This window comes from Polypterus senegalus, chromosome 4, assembly GCF_016835505.1.
Source record: "Polypterus senegalus isolate Bchr_013 chromosome 4, ASM1683550v1, whole genome shotgun sequence".
NCBI classification, from domain to species: Eukaryota; Metazoa; Chordata; class Cladistia; order Polypteriformes; family Polypteridae; genus Polypterus; species Polypterus senegalus.
The window spans coordinates 11,322,772-11,341,303 of NC_053157.1; the positions used below are offsets into that span (position 1 = coordinate 11,322,772).

The following is an 18,532-nucleotide window of genomic DNA, read 5'->3' on the forward strand; positions in this document are numbered from 1 at the left end:
CAGAAGAAAAAATAGCTCAGGATAATAAGGGTAAATTTCTCTAACCAGTGTAAATTTTACACTCAGAAATAAATGACTCCGTATTACATAATTGTGCATAATTGTTGATGACAGGAAACTTTAAAACTGTCTATTCTAAATTCTTTTAGACATCAGGAGACAACAGTAAAAAAATCAATATTGCCTTGAAGTTCTTATTCAGACATGGGTCTCTCACCTTCTCCACATCTGCACATCAGTCTCAATTGAAAACAGCAGATCAGTTAGCAGTCGCTGGTGCATATGAGACCAGCAGAACTCTGGAATTCGAAACATTGTTGACCTTGCAGAAGAGCCGGCTGTATCCTTTCTATTAACACTAGAGGGTGCTGCCTGGCCTAAACCAGGTCCCTTGGGATTGAAACAAAACAAGGATAAATATTACCACATTGAATGTGTATGAATATGGTACATTAAGTGATAGAGATATTACCATCACACTAGTATTAATCAAGAGAATATGCTTTCAAAATTGCTGATTACTTGCAACAGATTCTTCTATGCTTAAAATGGAACACTAAGGTTATTAAATTAAAACAATTATGAAACAAAACAATTACACCTACAAGCGAAATTGTAATGTAATATGTAACATTTATATTATATACTTAGAAAGGCTCACCAACAACCAACCACAGATCTTGCATGCTTTTCATGCATTACTAACTGAAATTCTAATGTTAACATCAGATAAAAATATACTTTTGCACACAAAAGCATCACAAACATAGAAAAATATTTTACTTCAATCCAGTATGTTTCTGGTTTATATAGTTATAAAATATCCAATATTCTGCTTCCAGTTGAGCAAATTATAAGCACCAGAAGGAATGTACAATGTTACATAATATGAAAGCCAAATGGCATTTGAATGCCCAAACACACATCCACCTTCAAAAAGTAGGAAATTGCTCCAAAAAGAGACTACAGAGGGCACTGAAGAATGACTGGCAAAGAGAATGGCAACATAGACCATCACAACTGCACATCATGGCTTATTACTGTAGAGAGCAGAAGATTGTGACTTTTGCTACACCAAATTCATCTACTCCACTATCCAGCAATGCAAGTCAAAAGGCATTCAGAAATGCTAAAGAAATTCATTTTGTCATCACTTAAGGTTCACTGAGCAGTTCAAAAGCAAAATACTTAATGTTGTGTACCTTAAACATCTAGCGCACAATACATCAAGGTTAAATATCAAGGAAAATATTCTTCCGCTATGACTTCATCCACTGTAATTACAAACCAGTGCAAAAGAAGTTCTTTCAGCACATTTTATTCCCCACCAGAGGAAATAATGCCAAGTTATTTCACTATTAAACTAACTCTCAATCATTTGCACAGTGCTTGTTACAAACTAGAAAATGCATTTAATTTCTAAAAAATATAACTAAAATTAATACTCTAAAGATACAGATGCAAACTTAGAAGTTCTCAGAATGTTAGCACTAAACCTATACAACTTAATTTAGGCTGCTAGGTGGAATATATCTCCATCCACTCATGTATTCACTTTTACACCTGCTTAAACTTCACAATTTGTTAAATGAACACGTTTTCTCTGAGTGTTGTTGATAAAATATAGACCAAACTTAAAAACCTGAATTATAATGGGTGGCAGTGCAGAGTTTACCAGACAGCTGGGCAACTACAGCAGAAGTGCTAAGGGAGGCAGCTAGAAGGGTGCTTGGTGCAACATCTGGACAGAGGAAGGAGGATAACCCGGTCATGGAATGGGAAAATACAGCAGAGTATACAGAGAAAGAGGTTGGTGAAGAAGTAGTGGGATAGTCAGAGAGATTCAGAAAGTAGACAGGGGTAACAAGGAGATAAGGCGAAAGGTGAAGAGAGTAATGGTGAGGATGAAGGGAGTAGAGGTGGTGAAGGTGGAGGAGTTTAAATACCTGGGATCAACAGTACAGAGTAATGGGGAATGTGGAAGAGAGCGAAAGAAGAGAGTGCAGGCAGGGTGGAGTGGGTGGAGAAGAGTGTCAGGAGTGAGTTGTGACAGACGGGTATCAGCAAGAGTGAAAGGGAAGGTCTACACGACGGCAGTGAGACCAGCCATGTTATATGGGTTAGAGATGGTGGCACTGACCACAAAGCAGGAGAAAGAGCTGGAGGTGGCAGAGTTAATGATAAGATTTGCACTGGGTGTGTGACAAGAAAGGACTGGATTAGAAATGAGTACATTAGAGGGTCAGCTCAAGATGGACGGCTGGGAGACAAAGTCAAAGTGGCAAGATTGCATTGGTTTGGAAATGTGCAGAAGAGAGACACTGGGTACATTGGGAGAAGGATGGAGCTGCCAGGTAAGAGGAAAAGATGAAGGCCTAAGAGGAGGTTTATGGATGTGGGGAGAGAAGACATGCAGGTGATGGGTGAAACAGAACAAGACGCAGAGGACAGAAAGATATGGAAAAAGATTTGCTGCGGCGACCCTTAACAGATGCAGTTGAAAGAAGAAGATAAAAAGCTTGAATTACAAAAATCAATTTTTATAACATTTTCCTGACTTGTGTACAAATATTTTGTTATATTAAATAAAATATATAGAAAAAAGCTTAAGAGTTCACATAACAGAGTGACAGAATTACTTTCATTTACAGTTGGCATTAACTCCTGCGAGTTCATGATCTTCAGAATTAGCAAAGTCTGTATTGCTGAGTAAGGTAATTGCACACATCATATTATATAACATAAAATGATGAGGTTTTGCTGCTTTTTAATTTCTGAATTGTTTGAAAAGAAAATGGCAGATTACAAGATTTAAACTATATTGAAAATAAAAACCTACAAAAATAGTGTTTCATGCGTTTCAAACAGAACATTCTTCTTTAATTTGCATAAATAAAATACTGAAGGGCCAACAAATAACTCTTAATCTACAATTACAAAATTAAGCATACAGAGTGGTAAACTTACAGTTGGAGATGATGGATCTTGACTTGAACTAGCTTTCAGTTCAAGCCTCTCTGTATCTGATGCAACACTGGAAACATCAAGCCTTGCGATTTTTATCTCTTTGGTCCTTGACGTAATAATGTTATTTATTTCAACCCTTTCTTTTGGTGTTTCATCTGAAGGTTTAACTTCATCATTTGTATTCTCTTTTGTTGTATTTACTGTATCACTAAGACTCACTGGGTCTGCTTCTTTTTCAGACACTTGCTCTCTATCTGAATTTTTTTCTGCAGGAGGTGGTGATGCACTTTCCAAGGGGCCTTCTTTGACCACTTCTACTACAGCTGATGGTAGAGATTCCCCATTAACTTTGTTCTCCGTTGACATATAACCATCTTCAGAGTTTTTCTCCAAAATGTTGTCTTCAGAGTTTCCAGAGCTATTAGATGCAGATTGCTCCAAAGCGGGTACAGGCAACTCATTTTCAAGCTGTGCAGAGTCAACGTTCACTTCTAAGGATTCAACCGGTGATAAAACAGGAACGTCCGTTGGTTCCAGACACTTTTCTTGTGTTGAGAGGTTCTCACCATCAGAAGCCACAGGAGATGAAGGCAGCACATCCAATTTTTCATCTACAGGTTTTGGATCACAGTCTGAAACCAATAAACCATTTTCTTTGGATGGTATTTCTTTTAATAAGGAAGGCACTTCAGTTATATGTTGAGACTCTGTGTCCTCTGAGGAACCTGCAAGGCTTTTTTTCTCCTCTTCTCCATGTGCTGTTACATCTTCTGCATTGCTGCTCAAACCAGACACAGTTCTAATCAGACCACTGGCTCCAAGCACAGATGCTTCATCACCTTGTCTTTGGTATTCTCTGAAAAGCTTTGAAAGGCTATCTTTGTGCTGTTCAAAAGTAACCTAAAAACAAACAAAAATATCAATGCTCTATTAGACAAAAATAGTGCATCAGAAGACAAAAGCAATAAATAGTGACTAATCCTGAAACACAGTAAGCTAGCTATAACATACTTGCTTGGAATAAATTACATGATCAAAATAAAGCAAGTGAACTTCAATGAATTATAACCATGCTATTATTGAACCCACATAAACAGCCATTCAAATAATTACAAAAAGAGGAATGGCTGCTCCCTTATACAACTGAATACAAGCTAGACACAACCCAACATAAAGTTGAAACATGAAGATAATCAATAAAATGTCCTCTTAAATAACATCAATACCAGTAATACTGCAGAAAAGGTACATCACTATTAAAATCGACAGAATTTCAACAATTTTTGGATTTTTTCTTTTTATCTTGTGCAAAATTTACTGAATACAATCTCTAAAACCTCTACCCTTGTCAGGGAACTATAATGTCAATGCCTCATTTGTCTTTGGAACCTCTCCAAATGATACCCCTTCAGATGCCTTCATTTCACGCTGCTCAATATGAGTAAGTGGTACATTAATCAGAGATGTTCTGGAGACAGAAAGTCAAATAGGGGTAACAAAAGTTACCTATGTGAGTTTACACATTTTCCTTAAGGCATTTGCATTTCCAACAGAAAACCTGATAATTTGCAATTAATTAGTAGATATTGTTCTAAATTAGCTTGCTACAAGGGTGGTCATTAATCTTCTAAATCATTTGATTGCTAATCCATAGCTGTTTGCTCTGCAAAGAAACATTCTAAATGCACTACAACTTAAAGACTTTTTCCCAAGCTAACTACAGCACTTGCCATGTCATTAATTTTAGCTTAATTTGACATTCACCATTTACTAATTAGAGGATCAAGCGCTGAGCATAAAACAAGCCTGTGTTTTAATTAGAAAAAGAAAAAAAAAAGATTCTGGTGATACATTTATATTGAACACAGATGTTTAAAACCAAATATATTTGGCCAATTAATATGGAGTTAGAATCTTGAATTAGTTATATCTGAAGAAATCTAGAGGCTCTGGCCTGTTATTTGATTAAACAGCAAGTAGCACAACAGAAAGTGCATCTATACTGAGCTATTAAAAGAAATCAAATTCTGAGACTCAGCAACTTAGCAAATAATCACTTGTTTTAACAACCAAAGTGTATATTTATATAAAACTCAAACATATTTGAAGAAATATCTTCGTTTGTGATATCTTCCAAAAAGATTAAAATATAAATACTATATATATGCAAGCTGTATACATATATAAGTACACAGTGTGTGTGTGTGTGTGTGTGTGTGTGTGTGTGTGTGTGTGTATGTTGTGTGTATTATTGCCATTTCATTTAGGTAATTCTTTAACCCAGAACTGTGCTTTTGGAATGCAAGCAAGTGAAATCCAAGTGAACTTCAGAAGAACAGGTTGTCAGCAGTGCCAGTGCAACTGTAAAGGTCTTAAGGATAAGCTAGAAGAACTTATAATTAGGACACTGAAAGAATGGCTGAAAACTGTTCTTTGCAATGTATGTGAACAATAAATTAAAAAAAATCTGTCATGTCAAGCAATAATGTGCAATACTAATAATGTATTGGCTGTATTTTTAAATCAATTTAATTATATCTTGGTAAAAAAGGGTACCAATTTCTATCCAAAACATGAACAGGGCCATGTCCACACTTTTGACTTTTTGGCAGTGTGCATATACAAGGGGGATTAAAAAAATACAGAATTAGACAATGGCACGAGAATAGGGTGTATTTACACTACTATGCCATTATGTTTTGTATGCCTACAACCTAACTAATCAATCCGCAAAGTGGTATCATGCTGATTTAATCAATTGTGTATTTATGACATTTACTCAAAAATCATGTGTGCGACTTCAGCGATATTTTCATTCAAGTTACAGTGATAGCAGCACCATGCTATGTGGAAGCTTCTCAGCGGCAGGGCCAGAGAGACTGGTCAGAAGTAGGAGAATGATGAATTCAGACAAAAACAGAAAAAAGCATGAGGAAAATCTGCTCCAGAGTGCATTTGGCCTCAAGACTGGTGTGATGGTATACCTTTCAGCACAACGATATAGCCAAGAAAAAACTTGAATGATTTTGGGATAGCTGACTGCCCTTAAGTGGTCAATCCAAAACCCAGACAAACCCCACAAAACAATGATGGGGAGACCTGAAGAGGGCAGTTTACTGATGCAGCCATTCCAATAATAATGGAGCTTGAAGAGATCTGCTAGGATGAATGGGATCATCTGCCCACATCCTGATGTGGAAAGCTCACTCAGATGATCTGTCCAAAGAATTTTTAATTAAGAAAAAAGAAATCAATGAAGTATTCATATAGGGTGAAAAAGATGGTATTTTGTTTCTCTGTTATCCCTGCTCTTAACTCTCCTCTCTTTCTCTTGGGTGGGATTTGAGTTCCTGTTTTTGTTTTTTTATTCCTTGCTGCCTTGATTTCAAAGTAATTTGTTGTATACACCCTGTTTCTTTGTTTACAATGTTACCTTTTTGAAATAAAATTAATAAAAGAAAAATACACAGTAAAAAATAGAATAAAAAAAAATGTATAATTAATGTAGGAGGTTTTTCTGCCGAGTTGGGTTTTAGGGCTGGGAATCAATTAAAAAAAAATTAATCGCAAAATTGTATACAATTAATCACAACTAACATTAAAATGAGATTATACAATTAATAAATAAAGTAAACACACACTGAATCACAAATTTAATGCAGAATCAAAACAAAGAAATTAAAAAAATGAATGGCATGTTTAAATTTAAACAATTACTTTAAACGAAAACTTAACAAAATTCTACTCTAGCAAGTACCTGAATTTGAATGCTTTCCTAAAAGGTAAGATGAAAAAAGGTGCTAAATAAATAAAATGTATTATTATTATTATTATTATTATTATTAAGAATGCAAGAGGAAATCAAGGCCAATGTATTTATTATCAAACTGGCATAGCATATGAGACACAGACATGTCAAATTAAAATTAAACGATCGAAACAACTGTTGACTTTGAATACTCTGCTGAAGACTGATTTAATTGAAAGAACAGACATCTCTTAAATGGGCATACATTAAAACTTGAGTTAAAACTCCACAAATACTATCTCAATTGTTCATTACCATCAATGACTTGAAAATTGTAAACTACACAAGTGTATTTCAACTGGTATGCCATGCAAATAACAGTGTGGTGTCCCTGGGTTCTGACATGAGAGAAGCAGACATAAATGCAGCTCACCAATTGCCATTTTGCAGACACAACACTTGGAGAGCACTTTAAAAGCCAGGAGATGTGTCTGGGGTCCATCGGCCTGGGTACAGATCTGCCAGAGACTCTCACAGAGCTGAGAGACAGTGGGCATTTCTAGTTGTCTCTGACCCTTGGTCAGTGGAGTGAGGCAGAATGAGGACTGCCTTTTTGAGCAGGCAAAGGGATGAAGCACATGGAAAATACGTCCAAAGTGCTCACTAAGTGACGTGTCTGTGAACCTCAATCTCTGAGCTGCTTGTTTCGCTGTGTAATTTTTACCTTCTCAACTTTTCTATAGCATGGCACCAGGTCTGCATTAAGCACACTCCACTACACCCCCTTTCCTACCACTCCCCTGCAACTATGTCAGTATGTATAAATCAAGAAAAATGAACACCACTTCTATGTATGTGGCATATTGTTGTGAACCTTGTAACACGAAATGTTAAATCTTTAATTTATTTCATAGCATTTTTTAAAGGTAATATATAAATATGGTACTTTGTATTATGTTTTGTAATGTTAAAAAAAAAAAAAAAATCATGAAAATGCCATCCTGACCAAAGCACTGTCTCTGAGGCATTTGCCTCATTGCCGGCCTGGGATGCAACAATATTTTTTAACACAAACAGGTCACATTAAATCACAAAAATGAATGTGTTAACTTTCCCTGGCCTAGTTTATATTATTTCATAAATGTTAATAGAAGTAAATATTCTCAGTTCAAGTAGTAGACTGCTTCACAGATACACTATGTGTAATTTTAAAATAAACAATTTTGAAATAATTAGAAAACTGAGCAAGTACCAGACTAGTGTATTCTGCAAATATTTCTGCTCGAAAAAATATTTATGCTGCACTGAAAAAGGCATGTTGTATTAAAATTTAAAAAATATATCTGCATATCGGTTGAACATAAATTGCTTTAATCAAACATGATGTGTAATATACTTAATCAAAAGCTGAAACAATATTTATACATAAAATGGATTTTTTCTTATTCTGTTAAATCATATAATGTTACACCTATATGACTCATATCTCTAAAACGTTAATTATTTTGTAACCTTTTTTTAAAAAATGCACATCACTAAGTTAATTTAGCTATAACCTATTTAGTTTGTCAATTATACTTGATTCCTTCATTCATTTTTATAAACTGCCTCTTTACAGTTCATGAAAATATAATCAGGTTTGCATAAGCAGGTATATTAGATGAACTTGGAATTCAAATAACCACTTACACTATATCAACATACATAGTCAAGAATAAAAAAATAAAGAGTAATTTACTTTGGGTGATTGCACTTTCTGTCATAAAGATGTTTTTCTGATGCAGAGTGGGAAAAAATTTTCCATGTATCAAAGAAAATATCATAAATCAGTTACCAACCACCACACAAAACCCATCACATTTGGGGGGAAAAAAATAATTTACTAGATGTCTTTAATTTTCTGTCAACCTGTATAAATGTGAGGGTAACACTGGACCGCAATGCAACAAAAGGGACAGATCTTTATGCAAATATACTGTAGGATAGTCACAAACATAAATCTTGTTTAAGTTAGGTCAGCTTAGTACAACTGTTTGTTTCAACTTGATTTAATTGTTTTAATGTGACATCTAATTGAATGATGTCAAGCCAACTAAAAAAAGCTATGTAATATTAACAATATAACTTAAAATAATTATTTTAACTTAAATCAGATAAACAAAGAGAACAAACTGCTTTTTAAAATTTTTTTCCAATGTGAAAATAAAAAATAAATTACAACATGCGATTGTGAAATTAAACAGCATTCCTTTAAAATTTAAGATATTTCTACAATTGTCATTAAAAATAGCAGATCTAAAATCACAAACGTAGTTAAAACAAATACGTTGTGATGCTTTGCTTTAAGTCTCTAATAAAAAAAAAAATCAAATACTGTTTTGAACTTAATATTTTCAAAAATATTTAACTATTAATAAATTTGTTTAGCCAATTCAAGTATGGGAGACAGTAATATGTGCATTCAAAATCAGTCAAAACACACACACACACATATATATTTTAAAACAACCAAATATTATTTGAACAAAAACTATGACAAGGTGTTAATTTACAGAAAACACACCATACTAAAATGAGTACAGGAAAATTCGACTGAAACTCTACACAAAACACTAACACCAAATTCAGACCTACAATGCTTTGAACATGGATTTTTATAGATATAATTACTTTAAAATGAGAGTTTTCATTTCTTTTTAATGAAATGTCTGGAAATAATAGTAAAGTTTCTTAGTAATAAAGAAAAACAGAAAGCTAGTCTTTGGTATCGTTGTAGTGTGGTGCAGCTGTGGGAGGAGTGAATTACAGTGATAAACAGCTTTGCTACTACATAGGTGGCAGGAAATCTATCAAACTGGACAATAAAATTGCAATTGAGTTTCTTCAGCTTTTTTATAGCAGATGCATGTATCTTGATGTGTAGCACTACAGTGCCTATCGAATTCTGCAACTCTCGTTCTTTGTCAGAGAACAGTGTTTTTAGATTAGTGCTGGGGTAGTGTAAACAGCCATGGGAGAAACAGCATTAATCTTGTACAATTATAGGAAAAAAGCAATTACAACCTGTCTGTAGCTGGAAAGTGTGATCAATTTCATTGCACTTACCCAAACACTAGTTTTGTTCATTTGCTTTGCTAAGTCATAAGGACCAGAAAAGGCAATACTCCTTGCAAAACAAATTCAGCGTGATAATTTTAATGAATTATATCCCAACAATAAAAAAAAATTATACTAACTAAACAAAACAGGCAACAAATACAAATAAAACTAACAACGCAATGATCAAAATGTTTATAATAGATTACAAAAAGACTAAGATTATAAAAGAGAGCAAACTGCAACTTTTTCACAAGTATACCTTGAATATCTAAATACAATAAATGGCACATCATCATGTAGTTCCAAGTGAAAATTATAAATTAATTTGAAACTAGATAACTAAGCTTTTTGATAATCATATTTCATTCAGTCAGCACAATTCTTCTTTAAAAAATAAAAAGCAAAGAGAATACTTAAAAATCTAAAAAGGCATATGTGCAAAAGCTCTCTTCCACCATGTTTAAAATGTAATTATGTCAAGATGTCTGTAGGGTTTCTCTTCAAAGCTTACAATTAATTCAGGTGAAAAGAAACCTCACAATCTAAAAAAGAAATCTGTTAATCTTACTTGAACTGCTCATCTCATCTTTTTCCTTTTCTTCAAAAACTCTGGTTTCAGTAATACAGATGACTCTAGAGAAATTACAATACTGCTGAAATTTCGCCAAATGCAAGCTTTCTGTTACGAGGGAGTGACTCGAGTTTATCTGTTTTGTTTTAAGTATGGAGTAATATACATTACTGTGCACAACTGTATTACAATGCAAATGACAGTCTCTCAGACAAGAAATACATAGCATTACATGCCAATTATGTTGTTCTGAGAGAAACCTCACACTTCTACAGTCCTGCTTATGCTTCTATAACAAAGTTTGAAAATACTTCATTTTTCTTTTAAGATTTCCAGAGCTTATCCAACTCTCCCCAGTTCTGGTGCAAAGAAGCTGAATGGAAGCAACTCTGAGTGCCACTGCCTTTGGCTTCTGAGACTACTGAGAGTCTGTTTAACAAATAAAGTCTCTGTAGGTACACAGTTGGGTCCATAAACTGTGCCTACTCTTAAATGAAATTATTTAATGAAACTGATTAATGTAAGCATTATGGAGTCAAAAAATAAAGTACTTCACCTAAAAATAATCTCATTTAGCATATTTTTTTATTCATATATATTTTTAAACAGATGGTGACAAATTTGTGGGAATTCATCCACAAAAAAACAACTACCTACAATTTTCTCCGAATTTACTTGAAACTGACAATTGGCACCTATGATTTTTTATTCTGTAGTAAACAAAAAAAAAAAAAACACATTATTGCTTGAGAGTTTTGATTCAACAGAATATGTCAAATAAGAGCACAAATGAAAATGGCATGGACAAAACTGATGGAACCCTTAAACCAATTTTTTTGGTGTACAACCTTTACAGTGTAGTCACTGCACACAAGTGTATCCTGGGGCTCTCAATGAGATTTCTGCACCTGCCCACATGTCTATTGGCCCACTTGTACGGAGTAAACTGGTCCAGCTGTGTCACATTTGAAGAGGGCATTCTCCAGACTGTATGTTTCATAGAATTCTACATAGACCACCACTTCAAAATAGTCCAATAATTTGTTCTTAGCCATTCTTGGGTGCTTTTAGCTGTGTGTTTTAGCTCACTATCAGTTTGGAGGATCCATGACGTGCAACTGAGACCGAGCTTCCTGACATTGGGCAGTACATTTTCCTCCAAAATGTCTTGCTAGTCATAAGAGTTCATAGTTCCCTGCATAGACTCAAGGCACCCTGTGTCCGACATAGGTGTTCTGCCTCAAAACATAAGCAAGTCTCCTCTTTGTTTCACAGTAGGTCTGGTGTTCTTTTCTTTGAAAGGTTAATTTTTACGTCTGTGGACATAAAACTGATGAGACAAACCTTTTTGGCAAGTCACATCTGTCCAAAGGACATTCTCTCAGAAGCATTGTGGCTTCTCAATACATATTGTAGCAAATTCCAGTCTGGCTTTTTTAATGTGGAGTCCTCCTGGGTGGTCTTCCATTGAGCTCACTGTCACTCAAAAGCAACGGATGGTGTGATCAGACACTGATGGATCTTGGAGTTCAGCTTGCATTTCTTTGTAAGTTGTCCTTGGCTTTTTGTCTACCATTCTCAACAACATTCTACACATACTGGGGTCGATTCTCCTCTTGCAGCCGCATCCAGGGAGGTTTGCTATAGTCCCATTAACCTTAAACCTCTTGATAATATTTGCAACTGTTGAAACAGGAATATCAAGCTGCTTGGACATGGTCTTGTAGCCTTTGCCTTTAACATGCTTGTCTATAGTTTTCTTTCTGATCTCCTCAGACAACTCTGTCCTTCGCTTTTTCTGGTGCATGATCAGTGTGGAACTCACGGTGATACCAAACAGCAGAGTGACTGTTTTTCTCCATTTAAATTGGGTGAATGACTGACGGCACAATTGGAGACATAAGTGATACTAATTAAAGAAAACAGCTAGTTTGAAAAATTGTCCTAACCCAATTATTTAGGATCTTTTCTAGGGGTACCAACAATTGTGTCCAGGCCATTTTAGAATATCTTTGTAGAAAAAGCAATACTTTATACTTGCTTTGCTTTACCCGATGATATATCGAAGGCATGCAGGTATACATATGATAACTGCTTTTCATTTAATCACTTTTCAGAAGGCATACAGCATTTTTTCCAATTAGATGCAAGATGACCAACAAATTTCTCCATGTTTGTTTCTAATCAGTTAGCAGTAGTAACATATATATTTAAAAACAAATCAAAAACCTAGCAATAAAAAGTTTGCTTCCGTCATGAAGAAAGCAGCTCAGGATGAGGTTCTGGTCACTACTTTCATCTTCCTCTTCTGATATACTGTACAAAGACTCCCTGTTTATCTTACATATTTTGTCTTTAATAACTTCTTAACCAATTCAGCAATTTCCCCCAACACTTTTTTTTGTGAAATGTGCATTTTTAAACAAATTTTGTGTACATAGGAGTGTTACTTTTAGATAAAACATAGGAGATCACGTGAATCTGGCAGTTTAAATTGAGCTTACTGACTTTGTGTGTGTGTGTGTGCACAAATATACACTTACATACAATCGTATGTCTAAACATATACACACGCATGCAAACACATATACACACGTATGTATAAACATATACCTATGAATAAATGTATACATATGTATATACACATACACAGAAAAAAATATTTTCGCTAAGTTTCTGGTATTCTATTTAAAAACCAAAGCAGGTGAGGAAATCACACTGAAAATTAGTTAATTTCTGCAAATGGCAAACTCTTAGATCAATCAATATTTTAAAAGAAAGTACAACAGTACAACAAAATTTCTGGATGTTATTTTATTAAATCATTTGAAATAAACAGGCTGACTGATGATTTCTGCTCTTATTACTTCAAATGGAATGAGGTATCTACTCACAGATGCATGCTGGTTTCATGCAGGCAGAAGTACAGGGGCAACCCCTTGTGGTTTAAAGCCTGCATTACGACTATTGATTTCAAGGACATTTTAGGCACAGTATTATATATACCCCAAAATTAAACCTAATATAAATATACAAATATAGCTTAATGGTTTTTCAGAGATTGGAAAAAAAATGTATATATATATATATAAAACAGAATATTTATAACAAACTTGATTTTTTTTGTAGCAAAACAAAAATACATTATCAGATTCTTCTCTCTACAGTATGCTGCCGTAGCCACCTAACATTTAAAATACTCATATGCAACAAAGTACAATGTAAGATAAATACAGCTATTCATTTTTTAACCTTCTTCATATTTCCTTACCTTGGAGTGAGTGATTGAAAGTGTATCCACCCAGACACGCCAGCCTCCCCACTCATACTTGACTGCATGGTATAACAGAATTCGGAAGATTGCATACACCATTTCTGTTATCTTTTGCTCCTCTGAGTTCTTGGGGTTAATGAAGCTAAGAGACAGCATCCATTCTTGCCATACTGAGCACTGCAACAAACTCCTGCCCAACACATTTACAATTTGAAACAAAACAAGGAGAAAGCACATCAGCACTACTCTAAAAATCCTCCACATTCTACAGTGTTGTAAAGTCAGCTAGTCATTTTCAGTAATAATTATAAATTGTGTGAGATTTATACTAATTAACTATAAATTATAAACACAACATAACATTTTATTGCAGATGCTTATCCAAACTAACATTTGTATGAATAATAATAGCCAATGTGGCATTTTCTGGAAAATGTTTACATATTTTATTTCTAATATTTACATTTCAGGAAGATTACTAACCTTCAAAATAATATTTGAATACCAAAAGTTAAACATCTAGAAAGCTAAAGCAAGTACATAAGTCAAGCACAGAATCTTTACCTTCGATTGTCGCGACTGTTGTTGAAAAGCTTGATCATGTCTGACAAAAAGACTCGTCGAACCTCCATACTCTCTGGCCCTTGTGGAGAATTCTTCAGAAGTGCTGCAATGACCTTCAAAACTTCTGCTCGAAGTGAAATTGAGGGAAGATAAGAGCATGTGAAAGATGAAAAATACCCAGCAATAAAAAGAAGCATAGTGCTAACTTCAGCTTTCACAAAAAGCAACAGTCCAAAAAAATTATTAAAACTCAAAAAATAAGACAGAGTCAAAAAAATCATAAAACAGCTGTTTCTACGTGGTGAGGAAAAGCAAAATTTTCTTCAGCAAAATGAGGGACAAAAATTAAAATGAAATATGAAATTAATAATAATTATTCTAATTTCTCATTTTAAATTATAGTAACTCTATAATATAGTAACTCTAAGATTCTAATAAGATTCTATGGTGTAGACCAATTTATTTTTTACAGCATTTTTCACTGACTACAGAGCACTTTATCAAGTTTAAACCTTACATACAAATTGCATAATAAATAACATGTATACAGGCAACAACACAAATTAGAGCTAAGGATAAAAGTCTTCTTTTAATAAACGTAACGTGAAATTAAAACTTCAAAACATAAATTCCTACCTTTAAGTTGTTTTTCAAAAGTGTTTTATTTTTGTAATCAGCTATGTTTTTCAATCATAAATATTTTGCTATGAACCACCAAAAAGAATCTGTTCAAACCATTTATTTTGACAATGTCAGTGTTCATTTATGTGACTAAGAGACTCATGTTTCATTGAAAAGCAAGAAAGTTTAAAACTCAAAGCAGAAGTAACTGGTGTATTCAAGTTAACTTCCCTGTGCTTTCTCTTTCTTGGCCCTTCAAATTATGAGTCACTGAACCCTGCCTGCAGTAAATTACCTTTGTGTGTACTGAGGCCTTTTTTCCACTATGTATTTGGTATAACATTTTTAAAGTAATTTAGAGGAAAATGCTATTTCCTTTCTTTTCTTAATTTAATCTGATATCACTCAAGTCAGCAATCACAGGTCTATGGACGTTGAAGTATGAATGAAATTACAGCATACTAATTCAATGTAGAAGAGATATGAATAATGTCCAAAATTAAACTTGAATTGAGGCACAAATGACATGCATGGCTAACATTTTCTGGTAATATACAAACAAAAAAATATCAGGTTTTAGAAATTATCTAACACAAAGCATAGTTTGCTTACATTATAGTACTTCTGCAGTGGAAATTGTATAACCTGTTAATCTGCCATAAATTAAAGAAAAATAAAAAAAAAAACACACACGCATACACACAACTGGTAACCAGCGTTTCATTATTTATTTTGTTTGCCACTTTACTCTGCTATGTTGTCAGCTGGCCATAGATCAACAATTAATTAATGGACAGATATTGACGGTTTTCATTTACATTAATCACTAAAAACTACTGTATATTGTTCTCCCCCCCGTGTTTAAACAAATCTGTGTCAATGTGAGCTAATTTTGTATTCTGGTTACAGAGCTCTGTGACTGCACTCAGGGAAGAGCACTATACAAAAATAAAGTGAATTGAATGCTCAACTTTTATTTATGAAAGAAAACAATGAATATATTATTTATGGCATAGAGTGAAACGGTTTATATTAAACTTCATTTATTCTTTTGGCTGTAAGCCTAAAATAAATGTTGTGGTGGATTGCCGGCATTTTACTCCAGCCCTCACCCCCAGGCCGCCAGGAGGAGCTCTCCCGACAGCATGAACATGCCCCGCGTTCCAGCAGGGCATCATGGACTACGTAGTGTTTGTACACAGCCCTGCTGGATACCTTGGGGGCCACCAGGTGTCGCTGTAGGGGGGCTCGTGGGCTCTTATGTGCCCTATGACCCGGGAGTACGTCACGGTCACGTGACACGAAGAAACGACGTGCTCCCGGGTTGAAGAAAAGGACTATTTACCCTGACCCGGAAGGAATAAGGACTTGTGGACTGTTGGGCAGAAACACCTCTGGGTCAGGGAGTATAAAAGGACCATGGGAACTCCCAGACAATGAGCTGAGCTGGGTGGTAGATGGGCAACGCGTCTGGGAGTGGAGGATCGTTTATTGTTATTATTATTGGTATTGTTTATGAGTAGTGAGGAGTGGAGGGTGCTTAGTGCACATTATTATTATAGTAAAAGAATTATTGCACTTTTACCTAGTGTTTTGGCATGGTACCTGAGGGTTCAAGGGAGCATTACTGCCCCCTACTGCGACAATGTATATAAACAGAACTGTAAAAATCACAACACAAAAAGTTTAAGAAACGTATAAAAGTCATATTTAAAAGAAAATGGTGGTAAAGTTACCATAAAAATTTTCCAAGAGATAAAGACAGTTTGAAAGAAACTTGCATAAAATACATTTCATTTTTAACAAACAATAAGATTCAGCAGAATGACTATATATGCAACTGTATAACGCTATACTATAATATGACCCCATAATTGTCAAAGAGTTTTGGAATCTCTTTTAATTGAAAATTATGATGAGATTTCCAAAAAACAATATTTTCTCCTCTGAATCCAGTTTTTTTTACATAGTTACTATATCTATCTTTCCTGAGCTCCATGAAGTTCTTGGGGGCAAATAAGTATTATAGATCTATCTGTTCCTCAGCCGATTTTTCTAGAATAATTAGATCAATGTTAGGCTTGAGAAGCCAATTTTTGCTTAACTTTAAATTTTGGGCAAGAGACCAACATTCTACTCTACAATGTCCTGGAATGACTTAGAATTCATAGACAACAGGAAGATATTACAGTAGTTGCTTACTAGTATAATTTTCTAGATTTTTTTTTTCACTGCGGAAGTAAACAACAATAATTATAAAAATAAAAAAATCAATGAAGCTCTATGTCCATGAGACACTATTCGGAGTAAAGGTCATATGCACAATTTAAGTAAACGAATGGATAAGGAGATACTTGTAGGTACTGCATAATGGGGAGATGTGGTGTCAGGGTTACTACATGGGTGCTCTTTTGCTATTAATATTTACTTTCATGTCTCAACACAACAAAATTGGGAGTAAAAAAAAATTTACAAACATAAAAGATTGATTTGTAATTTCAAATGTCTTTGTCAATACATTAAGTGATTAGATTAATTAATGAAAAGTCAATACATTTTAAAAAGCCTGCCTGTATGCAATATTTATGTATTTTAACAAAGATTAGGATTAAAATGAAGTATACTAATTTAACTTACGTGGATTTTGAATCTTTACTGAAGAGTCAGGATCAGGATGTTGTTTATGTATAACCTGAGTGCAAATCTGCTCAGTAAGAATCTAAAATAGACAACAACAAAAAAAGAACAACTAGGTTCAAAGCCTGCTTATCCTGACCAGGGTGACAGGAAAGTTGGAGGTTATCCCAGCAAGCATCAGATACAAAGCAGGAACAATCCCTGGATGGGGTGACGGTCTATTGTTGTGTGAACACACACACTACCAGCCAGTTTATAAACGGCAAGTGTTTTTGTCACAAAAGGGAATTTTAAAAAACAAATATTCTGTACAATGTGAAATGGCAACTAAGCTTAATATGATGACGACTAAGGCTAATATATTAGCTTTGCAATTAACAATGTTAGAAAAAAAGTCACATTTAACAATGGTGGAAATTTAAAAAACATGAGTTATGTCATGCTAAACAAACCATTGGCAAGTAATAGAATTTTCAACTTTTAATGTTTCAATCAAACTGCTAAATCAATTCATCTTATAATATGATGCACTTATAATACTGTCTTTCATAAAAGACTGAAAAAGTATGAATCAAGTGGTGTTTATAATTTGTGGTAAAACTGCAAAATAGTATTTACGTTATGTTTTACCTTCATCTCATTTGGATCTTTACAGAATTTTTGCTAGCTTCCTTTATATACTATAAGGAAAGCATGATAAATAAACAATGAAAATGTAGTTAGGGAGCTGGACTGGTTTGGATAACTAACACTGCAACCAAAACAGATACTCAATTGACAAAAAGGTGCTCTCTACATCATTATTATCTGAAACAGTTCCATACAACTTGTAAAGAAACCAAAGTCCCACAAGGACATTTCTTATTCTGCTTGAAGGGCAAAAATAATCTATAGTACAAAACAAGAAAGATAAAAGTCACAAATAAAAACAATAATTGCTAAACTGAAAAAAATGAATATGGATGAGCACAGATTAGGTTTATTACTGACAATATCTGCTATGGAAAATATGCATTTTGATAATCATACAAAAACAGAGACATACATTAGG

The 18,532-nt window shown here is 34.2% G+C and overlaps 1 protein-coding gene across 6 annotated transcripts in view; it reads right to left on the reverse strand.

Moving 5' to 3' along the window:
- lrba (LPS responsive beige-like anchor protein) overlaps window positions 1-18,532 on the reverse strand; it is a 792,225-nt gene that overhangs the window by 649,782 nt on the left and 123,911 nt on the right. For all 6 annotated transcript variants that reach the window (XM_039750242.1, XM_039750239.1, XM_039750241.1 and 3 more), the window contains exons 19-23: window positions 17,482-17,563; window positions 14,224-14,347; window positions 13,657-13,849; window positions 2,968-3,867; window positions 218-390 (exon numbers count right to left, since the gene is read on the reverse strand). In XM_039750242.1, the coding sequence (XP_039606176.1) occupies window positions 218-390; window positions 2,968-3,867; window positions 13,657-13,849; window positions 14,224-14,347; window positions 17,482-17,563 (1,472 nt within the window). The remainder of the gene's footprint in view (window positions 1-217; window positions 391-2,967; window positions 3,868-13,656; window positions 13,850-14,223; window positions 14,348-17,481; window positions 17,564-18,532) is intronic.